General features: G+C 52.8%; 1 protein-coding gene across 1 annotated transcript in view; it reads left to right on the top strand.

Annotated features, from left to right (window-relative positions):
* Positions 1-21,049, top strand: part of cryl1 (crystallin, lambda 1) — a 228,182-nt gene that overhangs the window by 150,410 nt on the left and 56,723 nt on the right. The window contains exon 5 of the mRNA XM_072476829.1: positions 12,027-12,221. Coding sequence (XP_072332930.1) covers positions 12,027-12,221 — 195 coding nt within the window. The remainder of the gene's footprint in view (positions 1-12,026; positions 12,222-21,049) is intronic.

Raw genomic sequence — 21,049 nt, 5'->3', positions numbered from 1 at the left:
GACATGACCGCAATCACCGTCATCAAGGCCCTCCAGGGTATCTTTACACTGTTCGGGTTCCCCGCTTACATACATAGTGATAGGGGATCCTCCTTTATGAGCGACGAACTGCATCAATTCCTGCTCAGCAAGGGCATCGCCTCGAGCAGGACGACCAGTTACAACCCCCGGGGTAAGGGACAGGTAGAGAGGGAAAACGGAACGGTCTGGAACGCCGCCCTACTGGCCCTATGGTCCAGGAATCTCCCAGTCTCCCGCTGGCAAGAAGTCCTCCCGGATGCCCTCCACTCCATCCGGTCACTGCTTTGTACCACAACCAACTAAACACCTCACGAACATCTCCGTGTCTTCCCCAGGAAGTCCTCCTCTGGGACCTTGCTCCTGACCTGGCTGGCAGCTCCGGAACCCATCCTGCTCCGAAAACACGTGCGGGCGCACAAGTCGTACCCGTTGGTCGAGAGGGTCCAGCTTCTCCACGCTAACCCCCAGTACGCCTACGTGGCTTACCCTGACGGCCGACGAGATACGGTCTCCCTATGAGACCTGGCGCCCGCCGGAGCCCCCGACACACTCTAGCCACCAGCCCCACCCTCCCTCCCACCTGTGCAGCTTACAGGAGGAACGGTCCTTCCGCCGGCCTCGTCTAGGCCCCCCCCCCCACCCTGCAGACGCTCCCTTCCCAGGTCAACCGTTTCCCCACCAGCGCCGTCTAGGGGTGTCGAAGCTGCCACAGAGATCGTGGCCACGCTCCCAGAGTCACAGACGCCTGAGCCTCCACCGGAGTCACCACCAAAGCTTCGACGATCACAGAGGACAACCAGGGCCCCCCATCGACTGATTGCTTCATTTTGAAGTGTATAGTTAATTATGAATCATAAATTGTAAATAGTAAATAGAATTGTAAATAGTTACAAAACGCTGTATGGAGGTATTACGGTACCTCCGTAACTATAATTTCTACCACATTACCATGTTGTAATATCAAGCCACCACCCCAGCCGGACTCTTTTTTAACAGCGGGTGAATGTGGTAGCCTGTGTAGCGGTATTACGGTACCTGGTAATGCTGGAACATCATTGGTAGATATTGTATGTTTCCTATTGGTCAAGCTGTATGGTAGCTCCGCCCTGCAAGGTGGGGCATAAGAGCCTGTGCCGCCCCAGCAGCCTTCATTCTGTACCTGAGCTGCTGGGGGAAACATCTAGCTTATTAAAGCCTTCAGTAGGACTACAACCTCGCTTTAGTGATCATTGATCATGCATCAGTAAGGAAATCTGGAACTCTGTGCCAAGCCTCTGGAGCTCTCTGGAGGACAAATGGAAATTCAAAACTGAGGTTGATAGATTTTTTGTTCGGTACAGTTTTGAAAGGACATGGAAACAAGGTGGATTAATGGAGTTAAGGATCAGCCATGATTGAACTGAATACTGAAAGAAACTGGAGTGGTTCAATGGCTTCATGTTGCTATGCTACTTAGATTATTGTAAGAAGTCTTACAACACCAGGTTAAAGTCCAACAGGTTTGTTTCGATGTCACTAGCTTTCAGAGCGCTGCTCCTTCCTCAGGTGAATGAAGAGGTATGTTCCAGAAACACATATATAGACAAATTCAAAGATGCCAAACAATGCTAGGAATGCGACCATTAGCAGGTGATTAAATCTTTACAGATCCAGAGATGGGCTAACCCCAGGTTAAAGAGGTGTGAATTGTATCAAGCCAGGACAGTTGGTAGGATTTTGCAGGCCAGATGGTGGGGGATGAATGTAATGCGACATGAATCCCAGGTCCCGGTTGAGGCTGCACTCATGTGTGCGGAACTTGGCTATAAGTTTCTGCTCGGCGATTCTGCGTTGTCGCGCGTCCTGAAGGCCGCCTTGGAGAACGCTTACCCGGAGATCAGAGGCTGAATGCCCTTGACTGCTGAAGTGTTCCCCGACTGGAAGGGAACATTCCTGCCTGGTGATTGTTGCGCGATGTCCGTTCATTCGTTGTCGCAGCGTCTGCATGGTCTCGCCAATGTACCACGCTTCGGGACACCCTTTCCTGCAGCGTATGAGGTAGACAACGTTGGCCGAGTCGCACGAGTATGTGCCGCGTACCTGGTGGGTGGTGTTCTCACGTGTAATAGTGGTATCCATGTCGATGATCTGGCACGTCTTGCAGAGATTGCCATGACAGGGTTGTGTGGTGTCGTGGTCACTGTTCTGAAGACTGGGTAGTTTGCTGCAAACAATGGTTCGTTTGAGGTTGCACGGTTGTTTGAAGGCAAGTAGTGGGGGTGTGGGGATGACCTTGGCAAGATGTTCATCGTCATCAATGACGTGTTGAAGGCTGTGAAGAAGATGACGTAGTTTCTTCGCTCCGGGGAAGTACTGGATGACGAAGGGTATTCTGTCGGTTGTGTCCCATGTTTGTCTTCTGAGGAGGTCGGTGCGGTTTTTCGCTGTGGTGCGTTGGAACTGTCGCTCGATGAGTCGAGTGCCATATCCCGTTCGTACGAGGGCATCTTTCTACGTCTGTAGATGTCTGTTACGCTCCTCCTCGTCTGAGCAAATCCTGTGTCTACGGAGCGCTTGTCCATAGGGGATGGCTTCTTTAATGTGTTTAGCGTGGAAGCTGGAGAAGTGGAGCATCATGAGGTTATCCGTGGGTTTGCGGTAAAGCGAAGTGCTGAGGTGACCGTCCTTGATGGAGACGAGTGTGTCCAAGAATGCAACTGATTTTGGAGAGTAGTCCATGGTGAGTCTGATGGTGGGATGGAACTTATTAATGTCATCGTGTAGTCGTTTCAGTGATTCTTCGCCGTGGGTCCAAAGGAAAAAAATGTCATCGATGTTTGCATCAAATCAGTTGCATTCTTGGACACACTCGTCTCCATCAAGGACGGTCACCTCAGCACTTCGCTTTACCGCAAACCCACGGATAACCTCATGATGCTCCACTTCTCCAGCTTCCACGCTAAACACATTAAAGAAGCCATCCCCTATGGACAAGCGCTCCGTATACACAGGATCTGCTCAGACGAGGAGGAGCGTAACAGACATCTACAGACGTTGAAAGATGCCCTCGTACGAACAGGATATGGCACTCGACTCATCGAGCGACAGTTCCAACGCGCCACAGCGAAAAACAGCACCGACCTCCTCAGAAGACAAACATAGGACACAACCGACAGAATACCCTTCGTCGTCCAGTACTTCCCAGGAGCGGAGAAACTACGTCATCTTCTTCACAGCCTTCAACGCGTCATTGATGACGATGAACATCATGCCAAGGTCATCCCCACACCCCCACTACTTGCCTTCAAACAACCGCGCAACCTCAAACGAACCATTGTTTGCAGCAAACTACCCAGTCTTCAGAACAGTGACCACGACACCACACAACCCTGCCATGGCAATCTCTGCAAGACGTGCCAGATCATCGACATGGATACCACTATTACACGTGAGAACACCACCCACCAGGTACGCGGTACATACTCGTGCGACTCGGCCAACGTTGTCTACCTCATACGCTGCAGGAAAGGATGTCCCGAAGCGTGGTACATTGGCGAGACCATGCAGACGCTGCAACAACGAATGAACGGACATCGCGCAACAATCACCAGGCAGGAATGTTCCCTTCCAGTCGGGGAACACTTCAGCAGTCAAGGGCATTCAGCCTCTGATCTCCGGGTAAGCGTTCTCCAAGGCGGCCTTCAGGACGCGCGACAACGCAGAATCGCTGAGCAGAAACTTATAGCCAAGTTCCGCACACATGAGTGCAGCCTCAACCGGGACCTGGGATTCATGTCGCATTACATTCATCCCCCACCATCTGGCCTGCAAAATCCTACCAACTGTCCTGGCTTGATACAATTCACACCTCTTTAACCTGGGGTTACCCCATCTCTGGATCTGTAAAGATTTAATCACCTGCTAATGCTCGCATTCCTAGCATTGTTTGGCATCTTTGAATTTGTCTATATATGTGTTTCTGGAACAGACCTCTTCATTCACCTGAGGAAGGAGCAGGGCTCCGAAAGCTAGTGACATCGAAACAAACCTGTTGGACTTTAACCTGGTGTTGTAAGACTTCTTACTGTGCTCACCCCAGTCCAATGCCGGCATCTCCACATCATGACTTTGATTATTGGCATGCAATAGACCCTTAAAGCCTTTGCATTGCTAGATGCAACTGGAATGGTCTTACATTGCCTGGGTGTGGTGAATGTATTCACCATAGTATAAACTGTCTGCTTAGTACTGTGGCCTGTGGCCAGGAAATGGTAGTACGATCTACCCTACCACCATATTGTACAGGAGCCCCGGTGGGCACCGCCCCTGTCCCCGCCCCACGAGGCTGTATATAGACCTGGCCGCCTGTGGGCGGCACTCATTGTTACTGAACTCATAGGCAGGCACGTTCTCCGTTAATAAAGCCTCTGTTCACTCGTTTTCATCGTCTTGCAGTGAATCGATGGTACAACAACTTAGTAATCGAAGACATTACTATGGAAGCCGCTCTAAAGCCTGATAAACTTGACCTCGACGCACGAGCAACAGAAGCTAAGGAAACCTTCTCCCACTGGCTCTGCTGTTTCGAGGCCTACCTCGACTCCTCTGAAACGCCTCCCTCCGACGCCCTCAAGCTGCGCCTCCTCCACGCCGGGGTGAGCCATCGAATCTCCGTGATGATTGAAAAAGCCGACACGTACGATGCGGCTGTCGCGACGCTGAAGGAGCGTTTTGTGAAGCCTGTAAACGAGGTGTTCGCGCGGCACCTTCTCATTACCCGCCGTCAATGCGCCGGGGAATCGCTGGACGAGTACCTGGAGAACCTGACCCTACTCGCCAGAAACTGCAACCACAGGATGTGAAGGCCTAGGAGCACATGAAGCTGCAGAACCGGGACACCTACATGGCTGGGGTCCGGTCTAACTCTGTCAGGCAGCGACTGTTGGAAAACGGGGCCTCGGACCTGCAGGACACGATAAAACAAGCCACCTCATTAGAGGTGCAATCCCCGCAGACCCAGCGAACCCCTCGTGGGCACCACCGATGCGGCCCTCACCAGGTCCGGCTACGTCACAGGCTTGTGCCGTGCGGCTGCCCGTCCAGACCGGGAGTCCGCCGTGCTACTTCTGTGGTCAGGGCCAACACCCCCAGCAGCGTTGCCCAACCCGCACCGCAAAATGCAGCGACTGCGGCAAAAAGGGACATTTTGCCAGAGTCTGCCTGGCCTGACATAAAGCCCCAAAGTCTATAGCGTACCAGGCCCGATCCACGGACTCACAGGCCCACAGACCCCTCAATGCGTGTCGGCCGGGAACGCCCCCTTCAGACGCATCATCCACCTCGTGCAACTCGTGGGGGGGCGCCATCTTTTACGCAGCCCAACACGTGCGCCTCAGGGGGCGGCCATCTTAGTCACCATATTCAACTCAGCCCGACACGTGCGACTTGTGGGGGCTGCCATCCTGTGACTCTGATAGCTCTGACCACGCAGACTACCCGCAGCTCGGCACAGTCACCCTCGACCAGTAGCAGCCAAAGCACCTGAGAAATTCAATGATGATTCAATGATGGTCGTCCGGATCAACGGGCACGAGACCCCCTGTCTTTTCGACTCCGGGAGAACACAGAGCTTCGTCCACCCCGACAAGGTAAGGCGCTGCTCCCTCCACATCTACCCCGCGTCCCAGACTATCTCCCTTTACTCCGGATCCCATTCAGTGCAGATCCGGGGGTACTGTGTCGCGAACCTCGCGATACAGGGCTCGGAGTACACCCAATTTAAACTGCTTCGACTAGACTTCCAATGCAGTCACCGAAGTCTGACCCTAAAGTTCGGCGGACCATTACCCCCCCCCTCATGGTATGTAGCCTCACGACCCTTAAGTCGCCCCCGCTCTTCGCGAACCTCACCTCCGACTGTAAACCCGTCGGCACCAGGAGCAGGCGGTACAGTGCCCAAGACATGACTTTTATCAAGTCAGAGGTCCAGCGACTCTTGAGGGAGGTGGTCATCGAGGCCAGCAACAGCCCCTGGAGGGCACAAGTGGTAGTTGTTAGGACCGGGGAAAAGAATCGGATGTTTGTGGACTACAGCCAAACCATAAACCAGTTCACGTAACTGGATGCGTACCCCCTCCCCCGCATTGCGGAGATGGTCAACCAAATCGCGCAATACCGGGTTTTCTCCACGGTAGATCTGAAGTCAGCATACCACCAGCACCCGATCTGCCCGGAAGATCGCCACTACACGGCTTTTGAAGCAGCCAGCCGACTCTTCCACTTCCTCAGGGTCTCTTTCAGCATCACTAGTGGGGTCTCGGTCTTCCAGAGAACGATGGACCGAATGGTGGATCAGTACGGGCTGCGGGCTACATACCTGTACTTGGATAATGTCACCATCTGCCACCATGATCAGCAGGATCACGACGCCAACCTTCAGAGGTTCCTCCAAACCGCCCAATCCCTCAACCTCACATATAACAAGGAGAAGTCCGTTTTCCGCACAACCCGGCTAGCCATCCTCGGCTATGTCGTGGAAAACTGAGTCCTCGGGCCCGACCCCGACCGCATGCGCTCCTTCATGGAACTTCCCCTTCCCCACAGCCTCAAGGCCCTCAAACGATGCCTGGGGCTATTCTCCTCCTATGCTCAGTGGGTCCCCAACTATGTGGACAAAGCGCGCCCACTTATTAAAGCCACGATATTCCCCTTGACGGCTGAGGCGCGCTTGGCCTTCAGCCGCATCAAGGACGATATCACTAAGGCCGCAATGCGAGTCCGTCACCTTCCAGGGAGATAGCGATGCGTCAGACGTCGCCCTGGCCGCCACCCTCAACCAGGCCGGCAGGCCAGTAGCCTTCTTTTCCCGAACCCTCACCGCCTCCGAGATCCGACACTCCTCTGTCGATAAGGAAGCTCAAGCCATCGTGGAAGCTGTGCGGCATTGGAGGCACGACCTAGCCGGTAGGAGGTTCACCTTTATGTTTGACAACGCACAACGGGGCAAATGTAAAAATGACAAAATCTTGAGGTGGAGGATCGAACTCTCCACCTACAATTACGATATCAAGTATTGTCCTGGGGAGCTCAACGAGCCCTCAGATGCCCTGTCCCGCGGCCCATGCGCCAGCACGCAAGGTGACCGACTTCGGGCTATCCACGATGACCACTGTCACCTGGGGGTCACCCAGCTTAAGCACTTTATTAAGGTCCGCAACCTGCCCTACTCCACCGAGGAGGTCAGGGCCATGACCAGGGACTGCCACGTCTGCGCAGAGTGCAAACTGCACTTCTATCGGGCAGACAAGGCTCATCTGGTAAAGGCCTCCCGGCCCTTTGAGCACCTCAGTATTGATTTCAAAGGGTCCCTCCCGTCCACCAACCGCAATACATACTTCCTGAACGTCATTGACGAGTACTCCCGCTTCCCCTTCGCTGTCCCATGTCCCGACATGACCTTGGCCACTGTTATAAAGGCACTGCACAGCATCTTCACCCTGTTCGGTTTCCCTGCATACGTCCACAGTGACCGGGGCACATCGTTTATGAGCGATGAGCTGCATCAGTACCAGTTCAGTAAGAGCATCGCCTCGAGCAGGACTACGAGCTATAACCCGCAGGGAAACGGGCAGGTGGGGAGGGAGAACGCGACGGTATGGAAGGCCGTTCTTCTTGCCCTCTGGTCATAGATCATAGAATTTACAGTGCAGAAGGAGGCCATTCGGCCCATCGAGTCTGCACCGGCTCTTGGAAAGAGCTCCCTACACAAGGTCAACACCTCCACCCTATCCCAATAACCCAGTAACCCCACCCGACACTAAGGGCAATTTTGGACACTAAGGGTAATTTATCATGGCCAATCCACCTAACCTGCACATCTTTGGACTGTGGGAGGAAACCGGAGAACCCGGAGGAAACCCACGCACACACGGGGAGGATGTGCAGACTCCGCACAGACAGTGGCCCAAGCTGGAATCGAACCTGGGACCCTGGAGCTGTGAAGCAATTGTGCTATCCGCAATGCTACCGTGCTGCCCTAGTCTGCTGGTCTAGAAGTCTCCCGATGCCCCGCTGGCAGGAGGTCCTCCCGACTTGCTCCACTCCATTAGGTCACTCCTCTGCACAGCCACGAATGAGACCCCTCACGACCGTGTGTTTGTCTTCCCTAGGAAGTCCATCTCCGGGGTCTCGCTTCCATCCTGGCTGACAACACCAGGGCCTGTCCTTCTCCGGAAGCATACGAGGAGCCATAAGACCGACACCCTGGTCGAGAGGGTTCAGCTGCTGCACGCCAACCCCCGATATGCCTATGTCGCACACCAAGACGGACGGCAAGATACGGCCTCCCTACGGGACCTGCCGCCCACTGGTTCCCCGGCAAACGGCCCACCCCCCTGCCGCCTACCACCACCTCCCATGCTCCTTGCGCCCTCCGGGGCTCCAGTACTGTCCCGCGCCTACATGCCGCCATCCACCACCCCCCTGCCTACCCCCTCCCCTCAACCGACGCTGACACGCCAGACTGAAGCTCCAGACAACACGCTCTCGGAGTCATCAACTACAACGCTCGCACCCGCCGCACCGCCAGAGCTGAGGAGGTCCAAAAGAACAGTCCGCCCTCCAGACAGACTGAATATACGATGACCCCACTTCACCCCCGCCGGACTTCATTTTTTTTAACAGGGGGTGAATGTGGTGAATGTATTCACCATAGTATAAACTGTCTGCTTAGTACTGTGGCCTATGGCCAGGAAATGGTAATACGATCTACCCTGTCTGTATAGTACTGAGGCCTATGACCGGGAAATAGTAATACGATCTACCACCATGTATTGTACAGGAGCCCAGGTGGGTTCCGCCTCTGGCTCCGCCCCCCCGGGGCTGTATATAGACCTGGCCGCCTGTGGGCGGCACTCATTGTTACTGAACTCAGGCAGGCAAGTTCTCGGTTGATAAAGTCTCTGTTCACTTGTTCTCATCGTCTTGCAGTGAATCGATGGTACAACACTGGGTAATTCTAGAGAGCCATGAATTTCAAAATGAGTGCACATACAATGAAGAACAAGCAATAGCAAATCGACTAAGGAAATTCAATTTCATTAAGAGCCATCGGTGTTTGAAGGAGCAAAGGAAGGAGATGTGCAAAAGAACAGTTTTGTAGGAATGCATTGTAGAGGATGAAGGACTGGAGGAAGTTACAAAGATGTGGATGAGTAAGACCAGGAAAGGATCTAAACCTGCAAAGAACTTTAAATTGGATCACTGGGCACCTATGTAAGTAAATGGGTACAGTGATGGTTGGTGAGTAGAAATTGTTGTGGGATAGGAATTATTGCGGAATATGATGCAGGCTGCAGAGTTTTGAAAACCCTCAGGTTTGTGCTGGATGGGAGACTGAATCAGACAGCACTGAAGTAGTTGGAGGTGACTAAGGCATGGATGAAAGTTTTAGCAGCAGCTTCTAAAACCTATTTTTTGAATTTCAGGAAGGGTGCACTAATCAGAAGGCCACATTATTGCCCATAGTTAGTAGTCCTAATTGGTTTGTTTGTTGAGTAATCAGGTAATATTAAGTGTATTACCAACCAATGTTAGCATAAACTGGCTGTTGGACATTTTTATTTCATAGCTTGTTAAAAACCTTCTTTAATAAGGACTCAGGGAGTCCGCACTGAGTGAAATAATGAACTTTGATTTATTTACTGTGACAGTATTTACACTGCTCTGTAGATCCCTACCTGGTTTCCTGCTGGTCGGTGCCTTACTGACCCGACCTTTTATACAATGTCAATTGGAGTTCCCCTGCCCCTCAGCAGGAGATCTCGTACTCTGAGAACCATGGGAAGATAATCATCCCGTGCGGGATATTACACCTTCAATAAATTTATAAAAGCTCAGGAGGCCTGAGAAGGTAAATCCAAAAGAAGTTTAATTCGACAACAAAAGTAAAGGCAGCAAAGCGGCTTACTGCTGCAAGGTCCGAAACGGGACTCCCGTCCAGTCCGGCCGGTATTTTGCGGCGATTTCGATGAGCTGCAGCTGATGGGCCTCTGTCCATTAGCCGGGAGCTCTTATTCCACAAGTCCCACGGGGAGATCAAATGGGGTGTCCCTGTGGGCCTCGTGAGGGTTATTACAAAATTAAAACTCATTCTGTTCATGCCATGACCATGTTATTAGCTAATATCGAACTAACCTTGCAGCAATATTTGAAGAGGGCTGCATGGAAGTATTCTGAATAGTTTTGCGGAGCATTTTGACAGCTCGAAAGATTGGGCTCCAAGTTGACTTGAACATTAAGTCATAAACGGTCTGATACTGTAGTGACATATTTCATTTGTAATTGAGGATTGAACTAATGAAGGCTCTAACATTTCTACAAAAGTCCTCCAAGTTTGTGGAATCTACTCAAAGGTTCTTAGTAAATAATTTGTTTTACAAGATGTAAGAGCTACAACACTTCGGGTTGGGTTTAGGGTCAAGGGAAATGCCGATTCGGGGGAACCACAAATTTGAGCCAGGGAGGTGGGATGGAAATTTTCGGAAATGGGAGGAGAATGGATTAAGACGCTAAAAGATTTGTTTCTTAGGGGTCGGTTGCAGGACTGAAGGAGCTGGGAGCGAAGAATGGGCTGGAGCAGGGGGAAATATTTAGATACATGCAGGTTCAAGATTTTGCAAGAAAGGAGATACAGAGCTTCCCGGTGGAACCGGCCTCCGCATTGCTGGAGGAGGTGCTGACGACAGGGGGACTGGAGAAGGCGGCAGTGTCAGCGGTGTACGGAGCTATTTTGGAAGAGGATAAGGCACCACTGGAAGGGATCAAAGCAAAGTGGGAGGAAGAGTTGGGAGAGGTTATAGAGGAGGGGCTCTGGTATGAGGTGCTCCGGAGAGTGAATGCCTCCACCTCATGTGCGAGGTTGGGGCTGATACAGCTGAAGGTGGTATACAGAGCACACTTCACAAGGGCGAGGATGAGCCGATTCTTTGAAGGAGTAGAAGATGTGTGTGAACGTTGCGGGGGGGGGGGGCGCTAATCACATTCATATGTTTTGGTCCTGTCCAAAGGTAGAGGATTACTGGAAGGAGGTTTTTAGGGTAATTTCCAAGGTGGTGCACGTGAAACTGGACCCGGGTCCCCGGGAGGCCATATTTGGGGTGTCTGACCAGCCAGGGTTGGAAACGGGAGCGGAGGCAGATATCGTAGCCTTCGACTCGTTGATCGCCCGAAGGCGGATCCTGTTGGGATGGAGAGCAGCCTCTCCACCCTGTGCCCTGGCGTGGCGGGGGGACCTGTTGGAATTTGTGACTCTTGAGAAGGTTAAGTTTGAACTGAGGGGAAGGACGGAGGGGTTCTACAATTCATGGGCATTATTCATTATGCACTTTCAAGAACTGGATAACATCGAACATTAGGTTGGGGGGAGGGCTGGGGGGAGGGGGTGCTGTGTGTATTAAGGGTGACTATGGGTGATCCCTGATTCCTTTTTGTCATTTGTTTATGTAAACATGCGGGCTAATGTTTGGGGTTTGGTGGGAGGATGGGATCGTTGTTATCGATATGGGGATTGACATTTGTTCCTGATTATTGTTTATTGTTGGTAGGTGTAAATTTGGGAGAAAAATGTGAAAAAGGAGGAGAATAAGAATATTTTTTTAAAAAAGATGTAAGAGCTACAACATAATGCTTTGTGCATTATATAAAATAATCTCTCTGACTTGGTATTCCACTAAAAGCATGGAATTGCAGTTACCTCTCTTGAATATGCAGCAGCACTCAGCTTGAATTGAAAGAGGTGCACGCCTTCCCCCATCAGTATTTTATTGACTACTGTCTATATTTAAGTGTATTTACGAAAGTAAAGAAAGTTTTTTGGTATGGGATGTTATGGATGGATAATCCCAATATATACCGGGTATTATATGATGTTGCTCAAGTGTTCACTTCCCACCACCTGCACATTTTGCAATATGACAAAATTGCTTTAATAAATAAGGTTTGAAGAAAAATTGTGTTTCCGTTCTCAGGTGAATCCACCGTACTATGTACCACTGGTTGAACTGGTTCCTCATCCTGAAACGCACACTGCTGTACTAGATCAAACCTATGCACTTATGAAAGATATTGGCCAGTCGCCAGTCAAACTGGCCAAAGAGATTGATGGATTTGTCTTCAATCGAATTCAGTATGCGATCATTGCAGAATCATGGAGACTTGTTAATGTATGTATGTTTTTTTACAATTTATTGCATATTTATAGAGGATTTTTGAATGTCAGAACAGTTATACAGTTAGTGAAAAAAACAGTTGAATACTGCAATTAATCATGAGTCGAGGGGTAATTGCTGGTATGTGTACCGTTCAGAACTATATACGTTGACATTAAGATGTTGGTCTATACATAGAATCATAAAGCAGGTGAGCTCCCTATTTGAACCGCTCCAATCAACCGCTACACCCACGGTGTTTTGGCCCAGCGACATTGAAAGAATGGTAATCTAGTTCAAAGTAAGGATGATGTGTGACTTGGAGGAGAACTTGCAGATGGAGGTGTTCCAATGTGTCTACTGCCCTTGTCCTTCTAGGTGGTCGGGGGTCTCAGGTTTAGAAAGAGCTGTTGAAGGAGCCTTGGCAAGTTGCTGCAGTGTATCATATAGATGGTACATGCAGCTGCCACTGTGCGTTTGTGGTGGAGGGGATAAATGTTTCAACGGTTGCTTTGTTCTTGCTGTCAAGGTTCTTGAGTGTTGGGCGGCATGGTGGCGCAGTAGCTAGCACTGCTGCCTCACAGCGCTGAGGACCCAGGTTCAATCCCGGCCCTGGGTCACTGCCCATGTGGAGTTTGCACATTTTCCTCATGTCTGCATGGGTCTCACCTGCACAACCCAAAGATGTGCAGGGTAGGTTAATTGGCCACGCTAAATTGCCCTTAATTGAATAAAAAAGAATTGGGTACTCTAAATCTATTTTTAAAAACGGTACTTGAATGTTGTTGGAGATGCACTCATCCAGATAAGTGGAGAATATTCTATCACATTCCAAACTTGTGCCTTGTATGGTGGTGGACAGGCATTGGAGAGTCAGGAGGTGAGTTACTCTAACCACAGAATTCCCAGCCTTTTGAGCTGCTGTTGTAGCCGCAGTATTTATATTACTGGTCCAGTTGGTTTCTGATCAGTGACAAATCTGTAGCCCCCCCCCCTCCTGGAACTTGTGATGATACTTGGATATTTATAGATTGAAGAAAATGACTAATGTAAATATAGTTACAGTTGTAATGTGAACCTGTTAACTGGAGCATTGCAGCAGTTCACCATGTCACAAATATATAACCTCAGGCTAACACAAGAAGGGCATGAGTTACTGAAACAGTTTTTGGAGACAAAGGGGACACTGGTATCCACCAAGAATAATGTGCTACATTTTTATACCCTTGCTGAAAAAAGTAATCCCTTTGTTCCATGCCCCTCCCAAGTTCTGTTCCACATTCCTGAATTTTTGTGATCACACACCCTTCCTTCTCAATGAGCAACAATTGGTTTAGAATTTATTTTGAACGGAAAGAAAAGTACGGGGCTGGATTCTCCGCTGTCAAGAAACCCCATTGGCCGCTGGGGGGATGGAGAATGCCGCCCACAAGATTTCCCTCTAGTTTTTTTTTTATTTGTCCATGGGATGTGGGCATCGCTAGCCGGGCCAACAATTATTGCCCATCACTGAGGGCATTTAAGAATCAACCACTGCTGTGAATCTGGAGTCGCATGTAGGCCAGACCGGGTCAGGATGACAGATTTCCGTCTCTAAAGGACATAGAGCAGAGAATTATACATTAAAAGCAATGTATCATTACAAAAACAAGATTATTGTTATCTTTCAAAACTAGGCTAACTAATGCGCCAGAAAAGTTTGTGGTAATACCAGGTATTGCGGTACCTGAGAGGCCGACGCCATTGGTTGAGACCCTGGAGTCTACCATTGGCTGTGTGAAGTAGCTCCGCCCTGAAGGCGGGGTATAAGAGATGATGCTGTCCCAGCACCCTTCACTTTCTGCTACGAAGCTGCTGGGGATCAGTTCTAGTGCATTAAAGCCTCAGTCACTGAATACCTTCGTCTCGTGTATATTGATTGCTCATCAATTTAATGCACTACAACTAAGCTGGAAGATGGATCTCCGTATCAAGCCGGAGTGCCGCCAACTCAGCCCCCACGCGCAAAACTCGGCCGCTAAATTTAAACACTGGCTGGCGTGTTTGAAATTAAAATGGCTTTTTGTCACGAGTAGGCTTCAATGTAGTTACTGTGAAAAGCCCCTAGTCGCCACATTCCGGTGCCTGTTCGGGGAGGTGTTTTAAGGGTTACCTGGAGACGGCCGAAGGAGAACCCACTGAAGGTCAGAAAATGCATCTCCTGCGATCAAGGGTCAGCCCTGGGATCTATCCCCTTATCGAGGAGGCGGCGAACTACGGTGCCGCCATCCTACTACTGGAAGGACATTACATCCGCCCTGTTAACCAGGTCTACGCTCGCCACCTGCCCACTACGAGGCGGCAAAGCCCCGGGGAATCACTGGAAGATTTCTACTGGGCGCTACTGGTGCTGGGCCAAAGCTGCGGCTGCCCACCAGTTTCAGGGAGCGAGCATACTGAACCTTTAATAAGAGGTGCTTTCGTGGCAGGAATGAGCTCCTCTGATATCCGCAGGAGGCTCCTGGAGAAGGACACACTTGGGCTCAGAGAGGCACAGGCCCTGGCTGGGTCCATGGACATCGCATAACAAAAGGCGCAAGCCTACGCTCCCGACCACACGTCCGCCCCCTGGCCCGCATGGCACGCCGCTGCGGCACCCCCCCAGATCTTCCCCCTGACCCCGCTGGCCTGCGCTACCGGACAGCCCGCTAATGCCGTCGGAGCCCGCTGCTTTTTCTGCGGGCAGGCAGGTAATCCGCGCGCGCGCTGCCCGGCCCGCACCGCCACCTGCAAATGGTGCGGCAAGAAGGGCCACTACGTAGGGGTCTGTCAGGCCCGCGCCATCACCGCGCTCTCTGGTGGCTCTGGACCGCCGCGGCAAAAACCCCCCAGGCCCCGACCGACCAGCGCTCCTTCCCTAGGGCCATGTGCGACCCAAGGGCGCGGCCATTTTGCGCCCCGAACACTGCGCCGCCATTTTGTCCATCCCCGCCGCCATCTTGGGGTTCCTCGGACACCATGAGCGACCCGTGGGTGACGCCTTCTTGGATGGGGCCCCAGGCCCCCAGCTCAGCTGACTACACGCTGCCCGACCAGAGTTAGCAGCTGCTTCATCTGGCATCGGTGACGTTGGACCAAAGTCGCCCCCGGACACTCGCGAAGGCTACAACAACGGTCCTCGTCAACGGCCGCAAGACGCCCTGCTTGATTGACTTCGGGAGCACGGAAAGCTTCATCCACCCTGACACGGTAAGGCGCTGTTCACTCGTGACCCACCCTGAAATCCAAAGGATCTCCCTGGCCTCCGGGTCACATTCGGTGGAAATAAAGGGGTACTGCCTGGCGAACCTCACTGTCCAAGGTCGGAAATTCGATAATTTCCGCCTGTATGTCCTGTCGCAACTCTGCGCAGCTACCCTCCTGGGGCTGGACTTCCAATGCCACCTGCAAAGCCTGACCTTTGAATTCGGCGGCCCTATACCTCCCCTTACTGTCTGCGGCCTCGCGACCCTTAAGGTCGACCCGCCTTCCCTGTTTGCAAACCTCACCCCGGAATGCAAACCCGTCGCCACCAGGAGCAGACGGTATAGTGCCCAGGACCGGACCTTCATCAGGTCAGAAGTCCAAAGGCTGCTGAGGGAAGGAGTCATCGAAGCGAGCAACAGTCCCTGGAGAGCTCAAGTAGTGGTGGTAAAGACCGGGGAAAAACATAGGATGGTCATCGACTACAGTCAGACCATCAACAGGTTTACGCAGCTGGACGCGTACCCTCTCCCCCGCATATCCGACCTGGTGAACAGGATTGCGCAATACAAGGTCTTCTCCACGGTGGATCTCAAGTCCGCCTACCACCAGCTACACCTCCGTAATAGTGACCGCAAGTACACTGCCTTCGAAGCAGATGGGCGGCTCTACCAATTCTTAAGGGTTCCCTTCGGTCGGTGTCACTAATGGGGTCTTGGTCTTCCAGCGTGAGATGGACCGAATGGTTGACCGGTACGGTTTACGCGCAACGTTCCCGTATCTGGATAACGTCACCATCTGCGGCCATGATCAGCCCGACCACGACGCCAACCTCCGAAAATTCCTCCAGACCGCACAAATCCTTAACCTCACGTACAATAAGGATAAACGCGTGTCCCGCACCGACCGCCTAGCCATCCTTGGCTACGTAGTGCGGAACGGAGTTATAGCCCTGACCCCGAACGCATGCGCCCCCTTATGGAGTTCCCCCTCCCTCACTGCCCCAAGGCCCTGAAACGCTGCCTCGGGTTCTTCAGCTATTACGCTCAGTGGGTCCTGAACTACGCAGACAAAGCCCGACCCCTGATCCAGTCCACAACCTTCCCCCTGTCGACGGAGGCCCGCCAAGCCTTCAGCCGCATCAAAGCAGACATTGCAAGGGCCACGATGCGCGCCATCGACGAGTCCCTTCCCTTCCAGGTCGAGAACGATGCATCCGACGTAGCTCTGGCGGCCACCCTCAACCAAGCGGGCAGGCCTGTGGCTTTCTTTTCCCGCACCCTCCATGCTTCCGAAATCCGCCACTCCTCGGTCGAAAAGGAGGCCCAGGCCATAGTAGAGGCTGTGAGACATTGGAGGCATTACCTGGCCGGCAGGAGGTTCACTCTCCTCACGGACCAACGGTCGGTAGCCTTCATGTTCGATAACGCACAACGGGGCAAGATTAAGAACGACAAGATCTTGCGGTGGAGGATCGAACTCTCTACCTACAACTACGAGATCTTGTACCGTCCGGGGAAGCTCAATGAGCCTCCTGATGCCCTGTCCCGCGGCACTTGTGCCACTGCACAAGTGGACTGTCTCTCCGCCCTCCACGAGGACCTCTGCCACCCGGGGGTCACTCGTTTCTTCCACTTCGTTAAGACCCGCAACCTGCCCTACTCCATCGAGGAGGTCAGGACAGTCACCAGGGACTGCCAAATCTGAACGGAGTGCAAACCGCACTTCTACCGGCCAGAGAGGGCGCACCTGATAAAGGCTTCCCGTCCCTTTGAACGCCTCAGCATGGACTTCAAAGGTCCCCTCCCCTCCACTGACCGCAACACGTATTTCCTGAACGTGGTTGACGAGTACTCCCGGTTCCCCTTCGCCATCCCCTGCCCAGACATGACCACAACCACCGCCATCAAGGCCCTCCAGGGTATCTTTACACTGTTCGGTTTCCCTGCGTACATATACAGTGATAGGGGATCCTCCTTTATGAGCGACGAACTGCGTCAATTCCTGCTCAGCAAAGGCATCGCCTCAAGCAGGACGACCAGGTACAACCCCCGGGTAAACGGGCAGGTAGAGAGGGAGAACGGAACGGTCTGGAAGACCGTCCTACTGGCCCTCCGGTCTAGGAATCTCCCAGTCTCCCGCTGGCAAGAAGTCCTCCCGGTAGCCCTTCATGCCATCCGGTCACTGCTCTGTACAGCCACAAATGAGACACCTCACGAGCATCTTCTTGTCTTCCCAGGAAGTCCTCCTCCGGGACCTCGCTCCCAACCTGGCTAGCAACACCCGGACCCATCCTGCTTCGGAAGCACGTGCGAGTGCACAGGTTGGACCCGTTGGTCGAGAGGGTCCACCTGCTGCACGCTAACCCGCAGTACGCCTACGTGGCGTTCCCCGACGGCAGGCAAGACACGGTCTCCCTTCGGGACCTAGTGCCCGCCGGAACCCCACGTGCTCCCGACCCATTATCACCACCCCCGCAGCAGTGGGAGGGCTCAGTACTCCCGCCACTCCGGCCCTCGCCCGGCCACTCATCGGCGCCCCCTACAGGTCCCCTCCCCCCCCCCCCCCCAGGCCAACCGCTTGCCCCAACAGCACCGCCCAGGGGTGACGAAGCTGCCGAGGAGGCCGAAACTATGCTCCCGGAGTCGCAACCACCGAGACCTACACCAGGATCACCACCGAAGCTCCGAAGCTCCAGGAGGACGATCAGGCCACCAGAGCGACTTATTGCTTCATCCTGACTCTCACAATAAATGAACATTTTGATTGAATCCCCAATTGTACGGTGGCTCAATACCTGGTCCTACCATGTGAAGGGCTATTTTTCTTTCACTGGCCCCCCCCCCCCGCCGGACTACCGACGCCATTGGTTGAGACCCTGGAGTCTACCATTGGCTGTGTGAAGTAGCTCCGCCCTAAAGGCGGGGTATAAGAGATGATGCCGTCCCAGCAGCCTTCACTTTCTGTTACGAAGCTGCTGGGGATCAGTTCTAGTGCATTAAAGCCTCAGTTACTGAATACCTTCGTCTCGTGTATATTGATTGCTCATCAAAGTTATTTTTTAAAAACCAAATGTTACACATGAAATACTTCAACAGTACTTTATTGTTCTACTTTGTTTCCAGCTATGCTTTCCTCACAAGCCCTCTTTCCATCGCTTATCCATTTCTTGGCCGATCATTTTATAGATCTTTCCATCTTTGCTATTTCTTGAACATTTAGGACATGATTCAGCAACCATGTTGCGGCCGGTGTGCTGGGTGAATAGCGGCTGAGGGCAATATCAAGATTTGGGCCGAGCATGAACCATTTTGCGATTCACCCGACCCACTCCTGATGGCGAATTACAGATCACGGCCAAAAATGGCAAGAATACCATTAACCCCCATTTACATTCATCTCACTCTCCCGGGAATTACCCAATTCCCCAGTGGAAAGTCACACGGGTGTCGTTTAGTACTCCTTTTCAAAAACATGAAGCTGGCGCAATGGCTCCTGAGGCAGGGAGTAGCCATTTCCATTTATCGGCATGCATCTCAAGGGCACTGAAGCTGCTGCCCCAATGCTCGGGGGAGGGGTGTTAGAAGGAGTGGGGAGAGACTCCCCTTAGGGTGCTAAAATGTCCCAGGTCAGGGGTCGGCCCGGGGTAATTATGGAAACCCATAACAGGGGTGATACACTATCAATAACACACGACGAGTGATGAACGCAACTGAGGCTTTAATACACTAAACAGCAAGCCTCCTGCCTCTGGACCCGAACTGGGTCCGGAGGCAGAGACTTGCCACCTTTATACAGAAGCCCGAGGGTAGGAACCACAGGCGGAGCCAGCCTGGACAAGCCCAGGCATGCACAATACAATACAGTACATATAATGCCATAACGTGGTTTACCACATTGACCCCCTATTTAAAAAAAGAGTCCAGCGGCGGTGAAGTGGTGTTAAAGGTCAAGTCTGTCGGGGGCCTTGACCTTGCGCTGTGACCGCCTCAGTCCCGGCTGTGGTGTGGGCGCCAGCGTCGAGACCTGCGCGTCCGGGAGCGTGTTGTCTTCTTCTTCACCCAGATGTTGAGTCGGCAAAGAGGGGGGTGGTGTATGGGTGGAGGTGGTGGTGCCTGTCCTCGGTGGGCCTGTGGGGGTCAGTTCGTGAGGGAGGTGGGCAGAGTTCGGGGAAGACGGTGTAGGGTGGGGGTTGGTGGTGATGGTCGCCGGGGAGCCTGCAGGAGCCAAATCCCGAAGGGAGACTGTGTCCTGCCGCCCATCCTGGTGTGCCACGTAGGCATATTGGGGGTTTGCATGGAGGAGCAGGACCTTCTCGACGAGGGGGTCGGTTTTATGGCTCCTCGCATGCTTCCGGAGAAGGACGGGCCCTGGGACTGTCAGCCAGGACGGAAGCGAGACCCCGGAGGTGGACTTCCTGGGGAAGGCAAACATACGCTCATGAGGAGTCTCGTTAGTGGCCGTACATAGGAGCGACCGGATGGAGTGGGGCACATCGGGGAGGACCTCCTGCTAGCGAGAGACTGGGAGACATTTCGACCGTAGGGCCAGAAGGACGGCCTTCCAGACCGTCGCGTTCTCCCTCTCCACCTCTCTGTTTTCCCGGATGTTATAGCTGGTCGTCCTGCTGGAGGCGATGCCTTTGCTGAGCAGGAACTGACGCAACTCGTCGCTCATAAAGGAGGAGCCCCGATCACTGTGGATGTAGATGGGGAACCCGAACAGGGTGAAAAGACTGTGCAGGGCCTTGATAACGGAGGCAGACGTCATGTCAGAGCAGGGGATGGCGAAGGGGAATCTGGAGTACTCATCAACGATGTTGAGGAAGTATACGTTACGGTGAGTGGAGGGGAGGGGCCCTTTGAAGTCCATGCTGAGGCACTCAAAGGGGCGGGAGACCTTTTCCAGATGTGCTCTGTATGGCCGATAGAAGTGCGGTTTGCACTCCACACAGACCTGGCAGTCCCTGGTCACGGACCTGACCTCCTCGATGGAGTAAGGCAGGTTGCGAGCCTTGGTGAAGTGGAACAAAACGGGTGACCCCCGGGTGACAGAGGTCGTTGTGGAGGGCCCGAAGTCGGTCTACTTGTGCGCTGGCACATGTACCGCGATAGGGCATCTGGGGGCTCATTGAGCTTCCCGGGTCGATACAAGATATCATAGCTGTAGGTAGAGAGCTCGATCCTCCACCTCAGAATCTTGTCATTCTTGATCTTGCCCCGCTGTGTGTTATTGAACATGAAGGCGACCGACCGTTGGTCAGTGAGGAGAGTGAATCGCATGCCAGCCAGGTAATGTCTCCAATGTCTCACAGCTTCTACGATGGCTTGGGCTTCCTTTTCGACGGAGGAGTGTCGAATTTCGGACGCATGGAGGGTACGGGAGAAGAAAGCCACGGGCCTACCCGCCTGGTTGAGTGTAATGGCCAGAGCAATGTCCGACGCATCGCTCTCCACTTGGAATGGGATGGACTCATCCACAGCGTGCATTGCTGCCTTGGCAGTATCTGCCTTGATGCGATTGAAGGCCAGGTGGGCCTCAGCCGTCAGGGGAAAAATGGTGGATTTGATCAGTGGACGGGCCTTGTCCGCATAGTTCGGGACCCACTGGGCATAGTAAGA

The sequence above is a fragment of the Scyliorhinus torazame genome, chromosome 15 (genome assembly GCF_047496885.1).
Source record: "Scyliorhinus torazame isolate Kashiwa2021f chromosome 15, sScyTor2.1, whole genome shotgun sequence".
Lineage (NCBI taxonomy): Eukaryota > Metazoa > Chordata > Chondrichthyes > Carcharhiniformes > Scyliorhinidae > Scyliorhinus > Scyliorhinus torazame.
Note: the sequence above shows the minus strand (reverse complement) of the source record. Positions and strands in the feature narration are given on the sequence as shown.